This window comes from Sciurus vulgaris (genome assembly GCF_902686455.1).
Source record: "Sciurus vulgaris genome assembly, chromosome: 19".
NCBI lineage: Eukaryota > Metazoa > Chordata > Mammalia > Rodentia > Sciuridae > Sciurus > Sciurus vulgaris.
The window spans coordinates 3,762,075-3,784,014 of record NC_136480.1 but is presented as its reverse complement, the minus strand read 5'-3'; the positions used below and the strand labels follow the sequence as shown (position 1 = coordinate 3,784,014).

General features: G+C 36.7%; 2 protein-coding genes across 3 annotated transcripts in view; one reads left to right on the top strand and one right to left on the bottom strand.

The window, feature by feature from the left end:
- LOC306650352 (uncharacterized protein C3orf22) overlaps nt 1–21,940 on the top strand; it is a 275,416-nt gene that overhangs the window by 141,767 nt on the left and 111,709 nt on the right. The gene's annotated exons all lie outside the window — the stretch shown is intronic.
- Nucleotides 8,072–9,025, bottom strand: LOC306650474 (vomeronasal type-1 receptor 90-like; the record flags this gene model as incomplete). Its single annotated transcript, XM_079122485.1, has 1 exon — nt 8,072–9,025. One exon carries the CDS (start codon nt 9,023–9,025, stop codon nt 8,072–8,074), a length of 954 nt encoding a protein of 317 aa, XP_078978611.1.

Sequence of the window (21,940 nt, the reverse complement as noted above, 5' to 3'; positions counted from 1 at the left end):
TGTGTTTTTGTTGTATCCTCCTGTTAGTTGTCTAAGACCAAGTTGCTCACAACTGAACTTTTTCCTCTCTACTCTTAGCATCAGCTGAGTTTTGTCAGGGATCAATCTTGGGAACCTTGGAGAAGCCCTTGGTTCTTTAGAGATTTCTCTACCTGTTGTGCCACCTGGCAGGATGGGTTAGGGTTTTGCTGACCACATGTGGCTTCCCAGGGAAGCACGAGAGTCATTTCCTTTCCAATGGCTCTCCTCTTTTCAGAATGTGCACTCTTTGTCTTCCTCTTTCCTAGGGTCATCAGTCCCTCTGACCAGGGAGTCGGGTGACTCACTGGAGTTGCATGGACATTTGGGGTACCATTGTTCCCTGGTTGCTGGCTGACCTTAGAGGGCAATGACCAACTATTGGCTGCTTTTTCCTCAGCCCTTTTACTTCTTCACCTGTGGTCTGCAGGTTTAGCTTTCAAACATCCAGCAGGTCAGTTTCACCAGTGGTGAAGAAAAGCACTGGTTTTAACTACAATGACTGTAATTTTACAGTGAATCCTTCAATGTAACTGGGGTCACTAATAGTACTGGAAGTCACCTTTATATCTGTGTCCTATAGGTGATGCATTATTGTCTCAAATTAACTCAGGTTGTTCTTTTAGAAGCAGTGCTTCTTCCAAATACCAACAGGAAACAGTTTCAAAGTTTTACAAGGAAAATGGAAAAGGAAACATAAAAGGGCAAAACCATATTCAGTTTTTCTAACAACAATGAACTAAGAAATATATTTTTATCCCAGTCTTTCGATTAGTTATGCATAATATACCTGTTTATTTTGAGATCACAGTAAATTTTAGAACAAAAAAATTCTATCGTTTGAACATAAGTTCAAGTGTGCTTAATTGTGGTCTTCTTTGTAGCCATCCTAACATGGAGTAGTCTGAGAGAGAACCTTAACTCAGGTAAGGTGAGACCATGGCAAATTTAGGTAATGAGCTTTATTTCTAAAGCCTTTTACTTAAATATCACATTACACTATTCTTCCATTTTATTTCCTGAATCTATCTGAAGATCTGTAAACATAATATAACATTACATCTGAATCATGCCTGAAACAGATAGACTAAGAGACATCCACAGTAATCTCCAGGATATATAAAGGACTAAAAAAACTTAACAACAAGAAAACCAATAACCCAATCAATAAATGGGCCAGGGGACTAAACAGACACTTCAAAGAAGTACAATCAATTAACAAACATATGAAAAAATGTTCACTATCTCTTGAAATCAGAAAAATGCAAATCAAAACACATATAAGGTTTCATTTTACTCCAGTCAGAATTGCAATTATCAAGAATACAAGAAATAAGTGTTTGTGAGAATGTAGGGAAAAGTCCCCTCATACATTGTTGGTGGAGCTGTGGACTGGTACAAGCAGTTTGGAAAGCAGTATGAAGATTCCTCAGAAAACTTGGAATAAACCCATCATTTAACCCAGCTGCCCACTCCTTGGTTTATACCCAAAGGAAATAAAATCAGCATCCTACATTGATGCAGCCATGCCAATGTTTACAGCAGCTCAATTCACAATAGCTATATTGTGGAACCAACCTAGTTGCCCTTCAATAGATGAATGGATAAAGAGACTGTGGTAAATATGCACAATGGTTTATTACTCAGCCATAAAGAAGAATAAAATTATGGTATTTGCTGGTAAATGGATGGAGTTGGAGAATTTCATGCTAAGTGAATTAAATCAATCCAAAAAGTCAAAGACCGAATGTTTTCTCTGATAAGTGAATGCTGACACATAATGAGGGGGGCTGTAAGGGAAGAGTGGATGAAAGTTGAATTGTGTAGAGGAAAGGAGGGGAGAGGTGGGTTGGGGGGAAGTAAAGAAGATGGAATGAGACAAATCTCATGACCCTATAAATATGTATGATTACAGGAATAGTGTGACACTACATTGTGTATGACCACAAATGAAATGAAAATTGTACTCCATTTGTGTCCAATGAATCAAGATGCATTCTGCTCTCATTTATAACTACATAGAACAGATGATTAAAATGTAACAAATATTTATTTTAGAAAAGGAGAGCTCTAAACTTCAACAAATCAGACACTACTTATTCTAAAAATGCATTTAAATTTCCAATTCAGTTTAAAGAGTTAATGCAAAATCATATTTATCAAATATATATCAAAATATATACATATATGATAGCAGACTACTTTTATCCAGCTAAAAAATTAAATGACATAAATAAAAAGCAATTTGATTAGTTCTTATAATAATAATAACCAATAATGAATTATATATTTTCTCTATAATTCTGAAGTAGGCTATTGTTAAAAAAAAATTAGCTTGAAGAACACCAACTCGGTAAAATGTTCTCCTGAGCATTACATTTTAAAAGAGTTGTGTAATTCATCTCATATACAGAGATATCAGTAATGGTTAGGGTCACTGATGTCCTTATAAACTAAGTTTAGTAATATCTTTGAAGTTTAACACCAAGTTTAAAATAAGGTTTAAAATTTTATATTAAAAATTTAGCAGACACGGGAAATTATCTTGATGGTGAAATGCAGATCATCATTTTAGGGTACCATTGTTTCTAAACATAGAGAATTAGTACATTACAGGTTAGGAACAAGAAACTTGCATAATTCTCTGCTGATTAAGTTAACTAATCCCATATATGAACTTTTTTAGATTTACTTTGCACAATCCTTTGGCAACTTTCTTAGATTGTCATTTTTAGATTGTCTATAACATATTTTGTAGAATGTCCTTATTTTGTCCTCTTTTTCATGTTGGAATTCAGCATAAGAATATTACTTTACCATACTTTCTACTTTTCCATACTAAAGTATATTTTCATAGTTGTTCTTTCTTGTATTTCTTTTCAAGTGTGAGACCCTTTCTTAAATTTCCATTCAGAAACAATCATTAAAAAATCTAAATTTATACAAATTTCTCATTTTTAATAAGTTGTATTGCTTTGTTTTACAGTACTTAAAGCACAACTGGAACTATTGTACTTTCACAATTAAGATTATATTTTTTAGATTTTAATTCTTAGTAACCTTGTTTTCAGCAGAGCCCCAGAAATAAAGCAATCTTACTGTGTTTTCACATTTACCAACAACTTATGAAAACACATTTATGAAGATCAATCACATTTACGTTCAAACACATTTACATATTTTTAACCTAGGTTACCCATGAAAAACTAGGTATCATATAAGTCTAGTTGACAATTTAAGTCAGTAATTCCTGCCAAGGAAAAGTCCTTAAAGGCAGAGAACATTGTACTTTAAATGTTTTATAGAAATCAATGATCTCTTGATTGACAAGTGGCCAAGAAAACGTGTGGGTTAGTAATCTTAAAGACATCTTTACTCATAAATATTTAACCACTTAAAGTCACATGAACTGAAAGGCGTTTGAATCCATTCTCTGCTTTAAAATTTCTAAGCACTCATTTATATTTACATGCTAATTTTGGTAGCATGTATGACATAAACACAACTACATACGTAGGCACACCATACAATACACAGATGTGCCAAATATACATAGAATGGACTGGAAACAAAGATTTTGTAACTTTTTACCAGGTATTAAATGCCTACAGATAGAAGGCAAAAAAATTAAAAGTATCAGATTTAACCCTTTAGAAAATGAAGTGGATCCAGTCACAGGTTCTTATGGTCTGACTCAGACATGGGGAGGGCCTGGCTTCCCATTTTCCTTCCTGTCCATAGGTCTTGAATTTTTCCTGGAGATTACTCCCTGCATGCTCAATGATTCCAGATCAAAAGTACTTTTTCTTTTCCCTTTTATCCCAGGACTATGTTTCCAATATTTTAACAAAATCCCAGAGGGCTTTCTGTGGGAATTTGGGTTTCTATTTCCCTGCTGGCATCCTCTTTCTCTAGATCAGTTTTTGTTGTTGTTGTTTTATTTAGAGGCTCAAACCCCCTTTTTGGAGATTTCTTGCACTCATGTCTGTCACACTCACATCTCCAGGATGTCCTGACCACCCAGGAAGTGCTTCATTCTGGAGAATACATTTTTCCTACCTTGATCTGTGCATGGAGTTACCTGGAGTTACCTGGGTCCTTGCTCACTTGGATGCTTTCCTTGTTCTGCAGATCTGCTTTTGATTTGGTTCTGATTTGGCTCGGGAATCTGGTTTCATCCTCCACACTGAGACTGCTGCAGAAAGGTAGCGGGTCCATGTGGATGCGGTCCCCTCTGCCTCTTAGATGATGTACGGAACCCAATGTTGGGCACTACCATTGTTAGAAATATGGGTCCAGGGCCTCCAGCCACGACCTCATGGAGCAGTGGGAATGTTATTGGGATGCAAAGGGACACAGGCACTGTGCTTCTGGGGTTTCAGCAAACTTTTCTCAATCTCTATACATTTCTATTCCATATTCAATTTGAATTTTTACTTTTTCCTTTAACATCTCCATAGGAGAGAGGACACATGGTACTTGTCCTTCTGTGTCAGGCCTATGTCATTCATAGAGCTGTATATTTGGTTTTTGCACTTTTCCTTGTGTGTGTGTGTTATCATCAAGGCATTTATAATAAAAAGAAAATACAAAATATTCACACATAACTCAGAATTTGTATTAGGAACGTATGTACATACAGATAAGAGTCCACTATAATATCATTATAGTCTATGTCCTTTTATTAAGAAATTTACATTCCAGGTTATTATTGATACATGTAAGAACTTATGTTTCCATTTAATTGTTTTCTGGTTTTAGATCCCTTGTCCATTCTTGTATACCCTTGGTTCCTTTTTTTTCTCTTTTACATATTCTTCTGGTTGTTGGTTTTCTATAGTGATGAGGTTTGATTCTTTACTCAATTGTGTAATACTGTACCAATGAGTTATTCAATTTCATGTGCTTTCAAATTATTTTATTAACATGTATTAATCATACATATTGATGGGGTTCAGTGTGACATTTCCATGGTGTGTGCAGAATTCACTGATCAAATCTAGTCTCTGTTAATCCACCCCCCACTCTTTCTCAACTCTATTAATTGCAGTGTCACATTCAGGTTGACTTTTGACTCTTTGTCATCTACCTAGGAGAGAGGACAGGTAGTACCTGTCTTCCTGTGTCTGGTGTATTTTACTTAACAAGGTCCTGCATTTCCTTTCATTTTTCTTCACATAACAGCAATTCATTCTTATTTATGGTGGATAAAATTCCAGTGTGTTTGAATCTCATGCATTCATTTGTTGATTGGTACCTGGACTTATTAAATCACAGCTATTTTGAATACTGCTACAATAAACATCAGCATGCATGTATGATCTCATTCCTTTGGAATATATCCAGAAATGAGATTGTTGGATCATTTAGGAGATCTACTTAATTTTTTTTAAATCCTTGCATACGACTCTTCTTAATGATTGAACTGACTTATATTCCCACTCACTCTGAGAGCTCCTTTTATCCTCCACATCTTCACCAGCATTTAATAGTTCCTTTTGCATAATAACTGAGCCAATAGAACAAGATTACAAATCATTATAATATTGATTTCATTTCCTTGATGACTACAAATATTGAACACTTAAATTATACTTGTTCAGTGTTTCTATCATTCACCTACTTTTCAGTTGAATGACTTTTTGTTGTTGTTTATGTGGTCATTATCATTAGGACATTAATCCTTTACCAAATGAATTTTCCCCAATATCTTCTTCCATTCTGTAGGTTGTCACTTCACACTGTAGATTGTGTCCTTTGTTGTGTAGAAGCTTTGGAGTTGGATCTCACCCCCTGCATTCTTTTGGCTATTGTTTCCCATGTCCGTGGGTGTGATCTTGAATATTAGTAAGTTTACTATTGAAATGTCCTGAAAGGTTTTTCCTCTTTCATTCTATTAGATTCCTATTTTCAGGTCTGCATTTAGTTCAACAGCAACATGTTATTGGCATAAGCACACTCACAAACTTACGCATATATACATGTAAATATATATGTATATATGTGTGTATAAATATATGTACACATATATTTATGCATGTGTATATTAAATATATACAAAATATATATGTATATGTATACAAAATATATATGTGCATATGTGTTTTATGCCATACCCCATTCTTAATGTATATATTCATATACTTACATTTGTATATATATATATTTTTTATATCTGTTTGCATATTTTTATATGGGATTTAATACCTTAAATCACAGTGGAGATAATGGAAATAAATCTGTGTATCTATAATCTATAGCCAATATATTCACAAAAAGACTGCTAGAAATCCATAGTTGAGAGGACAGTCTCGTCAATGACTGGTGATTTGTAAACAGGATGTCCACATAATGAAAATTGAAAACTGACCCTGATCTCTGTCTCCCCCTGTAAAGGAAAGGAAATAGAAAAGGCAACTCCTAATGCATCAAAGACCTGATTTCCTGTTTCCATGGTGATTAGTATCATCCCTTTCTTCTAGACTTAGGAGTTTCAAGCCTTTCTTCTGAAACTCATCTGGTGGTGATGAATCCATCACTTTTTTATTGGTGCATCATAATTATGTATAATAGAGGGATTGTTGATGCCACATTCTATGTGCACATAACACAACATACCTATTCTCATTTCCCCGGACCTTCCATTTGCCCTCCTTTATGCACTTAGCATCATTGTGGGTGGAGGGAGGGCTTCAATGGCTGGGCTTCTGTTCTGTGTTAGTGCAGTGTTGCAGATTCCCTAGCAGCTCCCTAAACTTCTCAGGACTTGGGTGCCTGCAGGTTTTGCAGCAGCAAAGACTTCAAGTGTTTGGGGCATTCATGGGGCTGCTGTGGGACCTTATCCTTTTGGTTAGTAGTCTTTGACCTGAGAATGTAGTGGTAAGCGATTTCCCTTTTTTGCAAGGCCATTGATGAACTCTTAACCTCTAATTCCCACCCCAGCCCTTTTTCAAGGTTTATTTAGAGACAGGGTTTTGCTAAGTTGCGTACAGCCTCACTAAGATGCTGAAGCTGACTTTCAGAAATGATTCCCCTGCCTCCGCCTCCCCAGCTGCTAGGATTAAGTCACTGTGCATGGGTGGTTTGGCACAGTTTTCCAGAAAAATTTTCAAATGATTGCAAAATTTTATTTTGGCACTTTGAGAAAACTTTCTCTTTTCTTTGTAATTTCAGGGAATGTTTTTCTCACCATTGACTACAAGGTTATTGAAACATTTTATTATGGTTAAATAAGAAAAGATAAAATTGACTATTTAACCATGTTTAAGAGAACAGATCAGTGGAATTAAGGACATTCAAATTTGGGTACATGCATAACCTCCACTCTCTCCCCCACCTTTTCTGCTTCCTAATTGATCTCTGTATCCATCAAACAAGAATTCCCAAATGCATTCCTTTCTTAACTGCTGGAATATGCTATATTGTCTTTATAATTCATACTGCCCCAAGTTCCACCCTTTAGGTATAGATTTATACAATGTTGATTCCATTGTAAATGATGGTTCACTTGGCATTATAACTTGAAGATTAATCTGTGCTTATCTTTGCATCAGAATCTCCTTCCTATTTAATGCTGAGTGGTATATCCTGATGAAATGTTTACACATTCATATGTTTGTGGATATTAGATTGTTTCCATGAGCAATATTTTTCAAATGATAACTTGTGTCCCTCTATCCAATTTTTTTGTTATATTCATAAAAGTACACTTGACCAATGTATTATGAGATATTTACATTCTATTAGGCATAACACAAGTTACTGAGACTATTGATTTATTAGGCATTGCTCCCGTCTCTCACATATGAACTAATACCCATAATGTAAGTGATAATTGCCTTTCAGGGCTCCTTTTGAATCATCAATCAGAACTATAAAGTTCTTAGTTTATCTTGGAGCCATTTGGATAATAATCTTGGATGTAGTTCTCATTTACAGTTTTCAAAGTATTCATATAAAATACCCCACTTCATCTACTCATTCAACAAAAAGAGCATATGCAACACTCCATGATTAATTGCATCAAAGCTGTGCAGTGGTGAATTCAGATAATTTATCCATCTTGCAAAGATTGAACATTTACTCTCCTCCCCCACAAGCATTTCAAAAAGTCAACACTTTGTTTATCAGTACAGATGAAAACCAAGGGACCGATTGTGGCATAGGCATTGCACACCATCATCTGGATAGAACGACAAACAGGGTCATTGTTCCACAGAGTTCTAGAGGAGGAGACAATGCAGTCCAAACAGTACATGAGCACAAAGAAGCCCATGAGCAGCAGGATGGTCCCGGTGGCCCTCTGTTCTGGGGAGGCTTTTGGAGACAGGCTGGTGCTGTGAAGGCGCTGGCAATTCCTCCTATGCCTGCACAAGAGGGTCACCATGTACCCACTCGAGAGCACCATGAGCCCTAAAAGTGAGACATCCCGAAGCACACCCAGTATGGAAAATACATGCCTCAGCAAGTAACTCATGGGTAATATAGTGCAGGACTCACTGAGAAATATCAGGCTGTGTGAGGTCACATTGGAGTTTTCAACCACAGATATTGAGAAGTGAGCACTAAAGGACATATAAAAAAGCCACAGGAAAACAAGGGAACTTAAGCTTTCAGGTGGGGATTTATGTTTGATCTTTGCCAAACAGGAACTTCTGGGGCTGAGGGTGATGGCCTGGAGGACACTCAGCAGGCAGGTGGCACACATGGAGAAGCCCCTCAAAAACCTGTACAAGTAGATCAGTGATTTACATGTGATGTCATCCCAAAGCCCCTGCTGAGATGAAAAAGTGTCTGTAGCTATGAACCCCATGGTGAGCAGCATCAGCAGGTGGGTTAGGGCCAAGAGACCAGTGATCAAGTCAGTGTTCTTGAGCCTTCTGTCAAAGAGAAACTTGATGAGACGGAACAGAAAAAGGATGGTGTTGGCCAAGATCCCAATTCCAACTTCAGAGTAAAAGGCATTTTTTATGTTAAAAATGTCATGTAGTTTTTTGTATTTTTCCATCTTTGAGGGAAAGGAATAATGAAATACATATTTCAGAAGAAAAGTAAGGAAATCCATTATCATAAATATTGTTTCATCCAACTCAGTCAATAGTAGTCCATGAGGAAACCTTGTGGACCTGTCCCAATGCCCCTTTCCCACTCCAATGCTCAAGGTTCCCTGGCACCCTATGAAAGCCATCCCTCTCTCACTGATTTCCATCATTTCCCAATCATGGCGGGATTATACTTGATAAAAAGTACAAAATTTTCTGCCATAAATGAAAAATCACCACATTGTATAGAAATTTTTCCCTGTTATGACCTTGCATTTTTCATGGTGAGGTCTTACTGCAAGAGTGATTTCTTGTTTTTGTGCAGACCATTATCTTGATTGCATTCCAGAAATATAGTAAGGACTGTGTACTTTTTGGTTAATTAAAATCATTGGGATTTCATTGGAAATAAAATCCTCCAAACAAAGAGAATCAATGTCTTAGACAATGCTTATTTACATTAGATTTTTGTTACCTTTATTCTGTTTTGTTCATGAACACATGTACTTTTGTTAATGTATTCACAGAGAAAATGCTCAGAATTGCAATCTCTGATGTCAGATGGCTTGAATGTACCTATACCTATATGATCTTCCATGTAAAGGATAAGCTTGCAACCTTGAGAAGCCCATGACCTGAGCTCTGGGTTCATCTCATCTACATAGTCAGGAGTCTCATTATGTATGTGCTGGAGACACAGTGGTTTAAACAGGAGATGAAGCATGTGTGCCAAACATGGAAGTCTTCCTACGAAGAATAGTCACTATGGAATTGTTGTATTTTTCAAAATTGTGCAGATCCTTATTGATGTAATTTGGTAGAGTTCATAGAGTTCTGTTAGCATCTGGTCAACTCTATCCCTATTTTACAGAGGTTAACATATACCAGAATATTAGGATCTGTTGGCAATTCCTGTTCAGAGAAAAATAATGGAACTGAGGGACTATTTGAATCCACCTATACAGTTATATTTCTAAAATATTTTTTAATCAGGTCAGAATTTGTCCTTTGTGAGCCAATTTCAGTTACTAAATACAGCAGGAATACACTTGGATTTTTTTAGTTAAATATGTGAAATCACTTTGGTAAACAGAATTATAATTAAAATAATTTCAGGTTCACTCCATTTTAAAGGGTTAACTAAAGGATAAGTACCCAATCTAACCTTGAAGTATGAATCTCCTAAGATGCCAGGTTTTCTTCCCTCCTTTCAGAAAGCACTGGTATTCCTCCAGACTCAAGATGTCCATGTATAAATTTGATACTGGATCCTGTTCCCTTACAATGTGGAGGGTCAAGTCCAGGGCCCCATATATTCTAGGTATGTTCTGTACAACTTAACTGTGACCCCACCCTACATTCTAGAAAATTTTGTATTAACTTACTGGCAGAATATTTTCCTGGACAATGTATGTATTTACTCATATATATAATAATTAAGATTTAATTTGTGTTTTCATATATTGAACCATAATATCATCTGAAAAACAAAGTCTTAAGGTTGAAGTAGTTCAGGAGCATATAGATGTGAAAAATCAATACTAGGGAAATCCCACTGATTTGGGAGGATGAGGCAGCAGGATCTCAAGTTTAAGGCCAGCCTCCACAACTTAGCAGGTCTCTAAGTAATGTAGGAAGAACCTGTCTCTAAATACAACATAGAAAGGGTGAAGATGGGGTTCAGTGTATAAGCACCTCCGGATTCAATTCTTGGGTACTAAAATAATGATAATAACAACAACAACAAAGGAGCATACTTTGTTTTCTCATGGCCCACAGTTAAACCTCACTACTGCTTACATGGCCTTCTGTCTGCTAAGGTAGAATGGACAATGAGTTCTGGCAGCAAGCTCTTATTTTATGGCAAAGTTCTAGGTGGGAAACAATGAAGAACACTAAGGACAAGCAGCTTGCACATCTGGGAGGACGCAGCCATCTCCAACCAGTACCATGCTCTGTGCAGAGCCTCGGGAAATATACAAGCTCCAGGAATATGGAGGAGAAAAACCTGCAGAAGGTATCAGCAAACAAATGGCAAGTATTCCTGACAAATCTGCCTGAAAATAATCTATTTGTTCTGTAAATTGGAAATCTAAGTGCAGCTCAGGGTTCACACTGGCAGTAAGACACTTAACAATAGTTTAAAGCCTGTATTCAGAAACATGAGAAGAAAGATGACTTTTCTAACATCAACAGGAATCTCCAAAGCAGCTTTATCCATGCACTAAACTTTCATTAATGGGAAACCCAAACCTACCTTCATCAGGATCTGTTTCCATGATCAACTGGATAATGACAGCAGTCAAGTCCAAATTGCTTTGGAAAGAAGAAAATGAGATAGTTTTATGTGGTTTTTCTGTAAATGCATGTGCATGAGAAGATGTACTTAAAAAAATATCACTTGTGCACACAGACCTGAACAGGTGAGTTCCAACTTCTCCAAGAATTCTTCCTAACAAAATGCTTTTCAGAAACATTCATTATTATGGAATTGTGAAGGAAAATCTTCAAATGAATAAGAAAACAGATAAAAGATTAATGGAGTTAAATACTCTTCCCACTGAGCTATTGCAAATTATATTTCAGGGTCTTTTGGAATAAGGATAAAGTATCCACTGTCAGATTCAGTTACATTTATGATATTTTATGTGAAGATTTTATCAGGATCACTGCCTTCTCCCTTGAAGTTTGGATTGGCAGTGCACATGCAATGGACTGGAAGCATGAATTTCAATTTGTTATAAGTAGGACAAGAAAGATTTTATGAGAATCTAAAATAGATGCAGCAATGTGAGGTTACCCTTATTAGCTTCTGGAGTATGTCAAATTATTTTTTGATTCCTCAATATTAATAATAGTTCTGTTTTTTCAAGAAGACAAGGGAAGCAACACAGTATCTTTAATAAAAAGGGGCAGGGAAACATGAGATAGCATAGAAAGCATACATAACTTGAATACTGCTATAGTTGTCTGATGAAAATTAAACAGAAATATGAAATAATTGACATTTCCCATGGAAAATACTGACTAATTTTCTGTCTCTAATTTAGTGGATGGCATAATTTTGGAAAACTTCCCACATGGCATTTTAAAGAGCACTGTTGTCTGGGCTGAGTAGAGTGGTTAGAGCTGGATGTCTCTTCTCAAGCCATGAAAAACATAACCAAAAGTCCCAGTTTGCCCCCTTCCATCCTAGAAGCCCCACACAGTCCCTCATTACATCTGTGGAACTGAGAGACACTTACCTGCTTGGATGAGGACACTTGGTGAGCCTGAGTATAACATGCAAGTTTTACGGAAAGGGTGCTGTGAGCTCATCTCTCTACAGCCCGTAATTTTAGTGTCTCTAGTAAGGTGACAAATCCCACTGGTGAGCACAGGACTGTGGAGTCCCCAGTGGAACATTTCATCTGCCCCTTGATTGGATTCTGTTCTGGATAATAGCCATCTGGGGAGAGTGGAGCTCAAAATTTCCTCCAAGTTCCCTTGACAAAGAAAGTTTGGGCCAATCATTTATACAACACAACTTCTCATTTGATCTGAAGTTGAAATGATCTCATACCCATTCCACATGTTGTGATGCCTGAATTCTGGGGTGAGAGTGTCCCATACCTCCTGTGGCTCTGAAGTTCCTCTCAATACAATGTCCTCATTTCCACTCCATTCTCACGTGGATCACCTTGTTTCCTGATGATAATACTCATGTACTCCATGATTTCCATTCTGAAAATTTCTGGATTCAAGCTCTGTTCCACATGAAAGTGAACATTAAAATAATGGAAGAACAGGGGCAGATCTGGAGGCTTGGATGAGGTAACAACAGGCAGATAGAACATACTTGAAGCTCAGGCAGAGTCTGAGCTAGACTCCTCTCTGTGGGGAACCTGAGTGATCCTTCATCCTCATTAATGGAGAGTTTAAAGGCATACATTTCCTCTCAAAGAAGCAATAAAAAAGAATATTTGTTTCCTTAGCAATTTTTACATATTTATATGAAGATTATGAGACCTGGTGCAAAATGGAAGCCCATGAACTGCAAGCCTTTGAGAGGCAATGTTCGGTTATTTATTTGGTGATTTTATATTCTTTTAATGAAGGAGCTCAGTGCAATGAACTTTCATCTTAAAACTGCCTTCATAGTGTCGTGGAGATTTTCACATGTTGTATCTATATTCTCATTTACCTCTTAGTGTTTTTTAATTCATCCCTGATTTCTTCTGATATTCATTGGTCATTTAACAGTTTATTTCTTAGTCTCCAGGCTTTAGAGTAATTTCTATTTTTATTTTATTGATTTCTAATTTCATTCCTCTATGGTCTGATAGAATGCATGGTATTATCCCTATATTTTTGTATTTTCTAAAATTTACTTTGTAGCCTAAGATATGGTCTATTTTAGAGAAGGATCTGTATGCTGCTAAGAAGGAAGTATATTCAATCATTGATGGATGAAACACTCTATGTCTGTCAATTCAAAGTTATTAATTGCATTATTTATACTTTCTTTGTTTAATTTTTGTTTGGAGAATCTATCCAGTAGCTAGAGAGGTGTGTAAAAATCACCCAGTTTTTTTTTTATTGTGATCGATTTCATTCTTGAATTTGAGCATCATTTGTTTGAGGTACATAGATGCTTTATTGTTTCGGGCATAAATATTTATGATTGTTATGTGTGGTTAATGTATAATTCCTTTAAGCACCATGATATGTCCTTATTGGTCCCTTCTGGTGAACTTAACTTTGGCTTGAAATCAATGTTATCTGATATGAGGTCTGGAGAGATCAGAGAATAAAGTCAGTGTACCATTTGTTAAAGAAGCTATCTTTTCTCCATTGTATGTTTTTGGCACCTCTGTCTGTACTTATGTACTTATGTGGGTTCGTCTCTGTGTCTTCTGTTCTGTACCATTCATCTATATGTCTATTTTGGTGCCAATACCGTGCCATTTTTGTTACTATTGCTCTATAGTACAGTTTAAGGTCTGGTATTGTGACACCTCCTGCATCACTCTTCCTGCCTATAATTGCTTTGGATATTCTGGGCCATTTGTTCTTCCAGATGGATTTCATGATTGCTTTCTCTATTTCTATGAGAAATGTCATTGGTATTTTAATTGGAATTGCATAGTGCTTTTGGAGGTAAGTCCATTTTGATAATATTAATTCTGCCTATTTAAGAACAGAGGAGATTTTTCTATCTTCTGAAGTCTTCCTGAATTTCTTTTTTAATGTTCTATAGTTTTCATTACAGAGATCTATCACCTCTTTTGTTAGATTGATTCCCAAGTATTTTTTGAGACTATTATAATTGTACTGTATTTCCTCATTTATATGTAGTAAAATGAAATTAAACCCCTCCCACCCTGTACAAAATTCAACTCAAGTGAATCAAGAATCTAGGAATTAGATCTGAGACCTTTCTCCAGATAGAAGAAAAAGTGGCCTGAATCTTCATCATATTGGCTTAGGACCAGACTTCCTCATCAAGACCCCCAAAGCACACGAAATAAAAGCAAGAATCAATAAATGGGATGGATTCAAACTAAAAACCCTTTGATCAGCAAAGGAAAGAATAATGTGAAAAGAGAACCTAAAGAGTGGGAGAAATGTCTTTTCCACACACACTGAAGACACAGCACTAATCTCTAAAATTTATAAAGAACTTAAAAAACTTTACACCCAAGATACAAAGAACCCAATCAATCAATGGGCTAAGGAAATGGGCAGACACTTCCCAGAAGAAGATATACAAGTGATCAACAAATATATGAAAAAGTGCTCCTCATCCCTAGTAACTAGAGAAATGCAAATTAAAACCACCCTAAGATTTCATCTCACTCCAATTAGAATGGCTATTACCAAGATCACAAGTACTGGTGTGGATGTTCTGAAAAAGTCACACTCATGCATTGCTGGTGAAGTTACAGATTGGTGCACCCACTATGGAAAACAGTACGGAGATACCTCAAAAATCTTGAAATGAACACACCATTTGACCCAGTTATCCCACACCGTGGCCTATACCTGCAGGACTGAAAATCAGCACACTACACTGACGCAGCACATCAATGTTCATAGCTGCTCAGTTCACAAAATCTAGATTGTTGAACCAATGTAGATGCCCTTCAGTTGATGAATGGATAAGGAAACTGTTTTATACATACACAATGGATATTATTCAACCATAAAGAAGAATAAAATTATGGCATTTGCTGGTAAATGGATGGAGTTGGAGACTATCATGCTAAGTGAAAAAAGACAAGCTCGAAAAACCAAAGGTCGAATGTTTTCTCTGATAAGTGGATAATGATACATAACAGGGTGGGGTGATAGAGAGGTAATAGTGGAATGGAGGAATTTTAGATGGTATAGAAGAAAATGGGGTGGGAGGGGATGGGGGAAAGAAAGATATTTGACTGAGACAGACAGCATTACCCTATATATATGTATAATTACATGAATGGTGTGAATCTACATTGTGTACAACCATAGAAATGAAAAGTTGTACCTCATTTGTGTACAATGAATCCAAATGCAGTCTGTTAAAATAAAACTTAAGAGAATAAATAAAAATAAAAAAGAAACAATACATAAATAAATAATGTCTCATAAAAAAAGATACTGTACCATATTCTTCTGCAGAAAAGAAGGTGTATCACTCACTGCTTGCCGCCTGCGGAGAACAGAGGAAGGAAACACTGTGTAGACAGGTGCAGGATGGCAGCTGGGGCAGCCAATTCCTGGCAAACCCACAATGCATGACAGGGTGTGGGCCTAAGTGAAATGTGGAGAGTGGTTTACACACAGGAATACTTGCCTTGGAATCCCACTCACCTCTGCCCTGCTTTTCTCAATCCTGCTTCTTGCAGGGTGGTCTGGGAGGGATGCATCTGGCTAGCAATGTAAAAGGGAATGGGCAGGAGTGATTGAATTTGGAGACTGAACCCAACAGGACAGGAAATGTGGGGTCGTTCTGTGATGGAGGGAATTAAGAATGGGCTCTCCATCAAATGTTTGGAACCCAAGGGAGATCCCTGGAGTGCCGTCGTCAAGCATGGACTAGCAATTGCTGGGCCTGGGAGGTGACCTGATCGAAAATCTCCTGACAAATTGCCATTCAAGGAAGAACCCAGAGACCAACTGAGCCGACATGCCCCATCCCGGATTCCACCTGTGGAATTTCCTCTCACTCCAGCAAGCCCACCCTGAGGGTGCAGCAGGCATCATACTCGGGGGCATCCCCCCTCACACTGCTAAGACAGAAAATGGAGAATGTCCTGAACTGCAGTGGCAACAGTGCTATAACTTATCATTGAGATGTTTTTTCCTTTTTTCTTTTCTGTTTAATTGTGACCTGAATGGTTCATGGACACTTATTTATATTTGTTTTTTTCTCATTTCTAGCATTTTTGAAGTAATGAGAAATTGTGCTCCACTTGTGTACGATGTGTCCCAATGCACTCTATTGTGATGTATAGCTAAGCAGAAAAAAAATTAAAAATTTTAAAAATAGAGTTACATTTGTTTCTTTTTTTTTTTTTATTGTAAACAAATGGGATACATGTTGTTTCTCTGTTTGTACATGGCGTAAAGGCATACCATTTGTGTAATCATAAATTTACATAGAGCAATGTTGTTTGATTCATTCTGTTATTTTTTCCCTTCCCCCCACCCCTCCCACCCCTCTTTACCCTCTATACAGTAGTTCCTTCCTCCATACTTGCCCCCCTCCCTAACCCTAACTCTAACCCTTCCCTCCCCCCCATTATGTGTCAACCTCCACTTATTAGCGATATCATTCGTCCTTTGGCTTTTTGAGATTGGCTTATCTCACTTAGCATGATATTCTCCAATTTCATCCATTTGCCTGCAAATGTCATAATTTTATCATTCTTTATGGCTGAGTAATATTCCATAGTATATATATACCACAGTTTCTTTATCCACTCATCAATTAAAGGGCATCTAGGTTGGTTCCACAGTCTGGCTATTGTGAATTGAGCAGCTATGAACATTGATGTGGCTGTATTTCTGTAGTATGCAGATTTTAAGTCCTTTGGGTATAGGCCAAGGAGTGGGATAGCTGGGTCAAATGGTGGTTCCATTCCAAGTTTTCTAAGGAATCTCCACACTGCTTTCCATAGTGGCTGCACTAATTTGCAGCCCCACCAGCAGTGTATGAGTGTACCTTTCTCCCCACATCCTCGCCAACACCTGTGGTTGCTCGTATTCTTGATAATCGCCATTCTAATTGGGGTGAGATGGAATCTTAGGGTGGTTTTGATTTGCATTTCTCCTATTACTAGAGATGTTGAACATTTTTCCATATGTTTGTTGATTGCTTGTAGATCTTCTTCTGTGAAGTGTCTATTCATTTCCTTAGCCCATTTGTTGACTGGACTATTTGAATTCTTGGAGTAGAGTTTTTTGAGTTCTTTATAGATTCTGGAGATTAGTGCTCTATCTGAAGTATGATTGGCAAAGATATTCTCCCACTCTGTAGGCTCTTTCTTCGCATTGCTGATAGTTTCCTTTGCTGAGAGAAAGCTTTTTAGTTTGAATCTATCCCAGTGGTTGATTCTAGCTTTTATTTCTTGTGCTATGGGAGTCCTGTTAAGGAAGTCTGGTCCTAGACCAACAAGGTGAAGATTTGGACCTACTTTTTCTTCTATAATCTGCAGGGTCTCTGGTCTGATTCCGAGGTCCTTAATCCATTTTGAGTTTAGTTTCGTGCATGGTGAGAGATATGGGTTTAGTTTCATTCTGTTGCATATGGATTTCCAATTCTCCCAGCACCCTTTGTTGAAGAGGCTATCTTTTCTCCATTGCATATTTTTGGCCCCTTTGTCTAGTATGAGAAAATTGTATTTATTTGGGTTTGTGTCCGTGTCCTCTATTCTGTACCATTGATCTACCTTTCTATTTTGGTACCAATACCATGCCGTTTTTGTTACTATTGCTTTGTAGTAGAGTTGAAGATCTGGTATTGCAATACCCCCTGTTTCACTCTTCCTGCTAAGGATTGCTTTAGCTATTCTGGGTTTCTTATTCTTCCAGATGAATTTCATAATTGCCTGCTCTATTTCTGTAAGGTACGTCATTGGGATTTTAATTGGAATTGCATTGAATTTGTATAGCACTTTAGGTAGTATGGCCATTTTGACAATATTAATTCTTCCTATCCAAGAACATGGAAGATCTTTCCATCTTCTAAGGTGTTCTTTAATTTCTTTCTTTAGTGTTGTATAGTTCTCATTGTAGAGGTCTTTCACCTCTTTTGTGAGATTGATTCCCAAGTATTTTATTTTTTTCGAGGCTATTGTGAATGGGGTAGTTTTCCTAATTTCTCTTTCTGAAGATTCATCACTTATGTATAAAAATGCGTTGGATTTATGGGCATTGATCTTGTAACCTGCTACTTTACTGAAATCACTTATGAGTTCTAAGAGTTTTCTGGTGGAATTTCCAGGTTGCTCTAAATATATAATCATGTCATCAGCGAACAGGGATAGTTTGAGTTCTTCTTTTCCAATTCGTATCCCTTTAATTTCTTTGGTTTGTCTAATTGCTCTGGCCAGAGTCTCAAGAACGATGTTGAATAGAAGTGGTGAAAGAGGGCATCCCTGCCTTGTTCCAGTTTTTAGGGGGAATGCTTTCAGTTTTTCACCATTTAGAATGATATTAGCCATGGGCTTAGCATAAATGGCCTTTACAATATTAAGGAATGTTCCCACTATCCCTATTTTTTCTAGTGTTTTGAGCATGAAGGGGTGCTGTATTTTATCAAATGCTTTTTCTGCATCTATTGAAATAATCATGTGATTCTTGACTTTAAGTCTATTAATATGGTGAATTACATTTATTGATTTCCTGATGTTGAACCAACCTTGCATCCCTGGGATGAAACCCACTTGATCATGGTGCACTATCTTTTTAATATGTTTTTGTATGCGATTTGCTAAAATTTTGTTGAGAATTTTTGCGTCGATGTTCATTAAGGATATTGGTCTGAAATTTTCTTTCCTTGATGAGTCTCTGTCTGGTTTAGGTATCAGTGTGATATTGGCTTCATAGAATGAGTTTGGGAGGGTTCCCTCCTCTTCTATTTTATGGAATACTTTGAGAAGTATTGGAATGAGCTCTTCCTTAAAGGTTTTGTAGAACTCGGCTGAGAACCCATCTGGTCCCGGACTTTTCTTTGTTGGTAGGCTTTTGATGACTTCTTCTATTTCAGTACTTGAAATTGGTCTATTTAAATTGTTTATGTCCTCCTCATTCAGTTTAGGCAATTCATATGTCTCTAGAAACCTGTTGATGTCTTCGAAATTTTCTATTTTGTTGGAGTATAGATTTTCAAAATAGCTTCTAATTATGTTTTGTATTTCCATCCTGTCTGTTGTGATATTTCCTTGTTCATTCCGAATTTTAGTGATTTGGGTTTTCTCTCGTCTTCTCTTTGTTAGTGTGGCTAAAGGTTTATCAATTTTGTTTATTTTTTCGAAGAACCAACTATTTATTTTGTCAAATTTTTGTATTGTTTCTTTTGTTTCAATTTCATTGATTTCAGCTCTGAGTTTAACTATTTCCTGTCTTCTACTACTTTTGGTGCTGTTCTGTTCTTCTTTTTCTAAGGCTTTGAGCTGTAGTGTTAGGTTGTTTATTTGTTGAGTTTTACTTCTTTTATTAAATGCGCTCCATGAAATAAATTTCCCTCTAAGTACTGCTTTCACAGTGTCCCAGAGATTTTGATATGATGTTTCTTTGTTCTCATTTACCTCTAAGAATTTTTTAATTTCCTTCCTAATATCTTCTGTTATCCATTCATCATATAATAGCATATTGTTTAATCTCCAGATGTTGGAATAGTTTCTGTGTTTTACTCTTTCATTTATTTCTAACTTCAATCCATTATGATCTGATAGAATACATGCTAGTGTCTCTATCTTCTTGTATTTGCTAACATTAGCTTTGTGGCATAATATATGGTCTATTTTAGAGAAGGATCCATGTGCTGCTGAGAAGAAAGTGTATTCACTCTTGGTTGGATGGAATATTCTATAAATGTCCGTTAAGTCTAAATTATTGATTGTGTTGTTGAGATCTATGGTTTCTTTGTTCAATTTTTGTCTGGAAGATCTGTCCAGTGGTGAGAGAGGCGTGTTAAAATCACCTAGTATTATTGTGTTATGGTCTATTTGGTTTCTGAAATTGAGAAGGATTTGTTTGACATACATGGATGAGCCACTGTTTGGGGCATAGATGTTTATGATTGTTATATCTTGCTGATTTATGCTTCCCTTAAGCAGTATGAAATGACCTTCTTTATCCCTTCTGACTAACTTTGGCTTGAAGTCCACATTATCGGAAATGAGGATGGATACTCCAGCTTTTTTGCTGAGTCCATGTGCATGGTATGTTTTTCCCCATCCTTTCACCTTTAGTCTATGGGTATCTTTTTCTATGAGGTGAGTCTCTTGCAGGCAACATATTGTTGGATCTTTCTTTTTAATCCAGTCTGCCAGTCTATGTCTTTTGATTGATGAATTCAGGCCATTAACATTCAGGGTTATTATAGAGAAATGATTTGGTTTCCCGGTCATTTGGTTCATTTTTAAAATTTTGTTTATTTATTTGTTTGACACAACTTGTTTCCTCCTTTATTTGACAATTCCTTTAGGATAATTCCTCCCTTTGCTGATTTGCTTCTTTGTTTTTCATCTCTTCCTCATGGAATATTTTGTTGAGAATGTTCTGTAATGCTGGCTTTCTTTTTGTAAATTCTTTTAGCTTTTGTTTATCATGGAAGGATTTTATTTCATCGTCAAATTTGAAGGTAAGTTTTGCTGGGTATAAGATTCTTGGTTGGCATCCATTTTCTTTCAGGGCTTGAAAAATGTTGTTCCTGGCCCTTCTAGCTTTTAGGGTCTGGATTGAAAAATCTGCTGATATGCGTATTGGTTTCCCCCTGAATGTAATTTGGTTCTTTTCTCTCACAGCCTTTAAAATTCTGTCTTTATTTTGTATGTTAGGTATTTTCATTATAATGTGCCTTGGTGTGGGTCTGTTGTAATTTTGTGTATTTGGAGTCCTATAAGCCTCTTGAACTTGATTTTCCATTTCATTCTTCAGATTTGGGAAATTTTCTGATATTATTTCATTGAATAGGTTGTTCATTCCTTTGGCTTGTTTCTCTAGGCCTTCCTCAATCCCAATAATTCTTAAATTTGGCCTTTTCATGATATCCCATAGTTCTTGTAGATTCTGTTCATGATTTCTTACCATCTTCTCTGTTTGTTCAGCTTTGTTTTCAAGGTTAAATATTTTGTCTTCAATGTCTGAGGTTCTGTCTTCCAGGTGTTCTATCCTATTGGATATGCTTTCTATGGAGTTCTTAATTTGGTTTATTGTTTCCTTCATGTCAAGGATTTCTGTTTGGTTTTTTTTTTCAATATCTCTAACTCTTTATTGAAATGATCTTTTGCTTCCTGTATTTGCTCTTTTAACTGTCGATTGGTGCGATCAATCAATGCTTGCATTTGCTCTTTCATCTCATCATTCAATGCTTGCATTTGCTCTTTCATCTCCTCGTTTGCTTCTCTGATCATTTTAATTATGTACATTCTGAACTCCTTTTCTGTCATTTCTTCTGCCATGCTGTCATTGGGTTTTATTGATGTAACATCTAGATTTGTTTGCAGCATTTTCTTTCCTTGTTTTCTCATGTTGTTCAGATATCAGTGGACCGCTGAGATATTGCAGATTTCCTCTGTTGATTTACAATGACCCTGAAGATTTCTATATATATCCCCCCTTAGCCTTCAGTAGGCTGAAGTCTTGGAGGAAGTTGATAATGCGGTGCTCCACAAGGAAGCGGCCTCTCT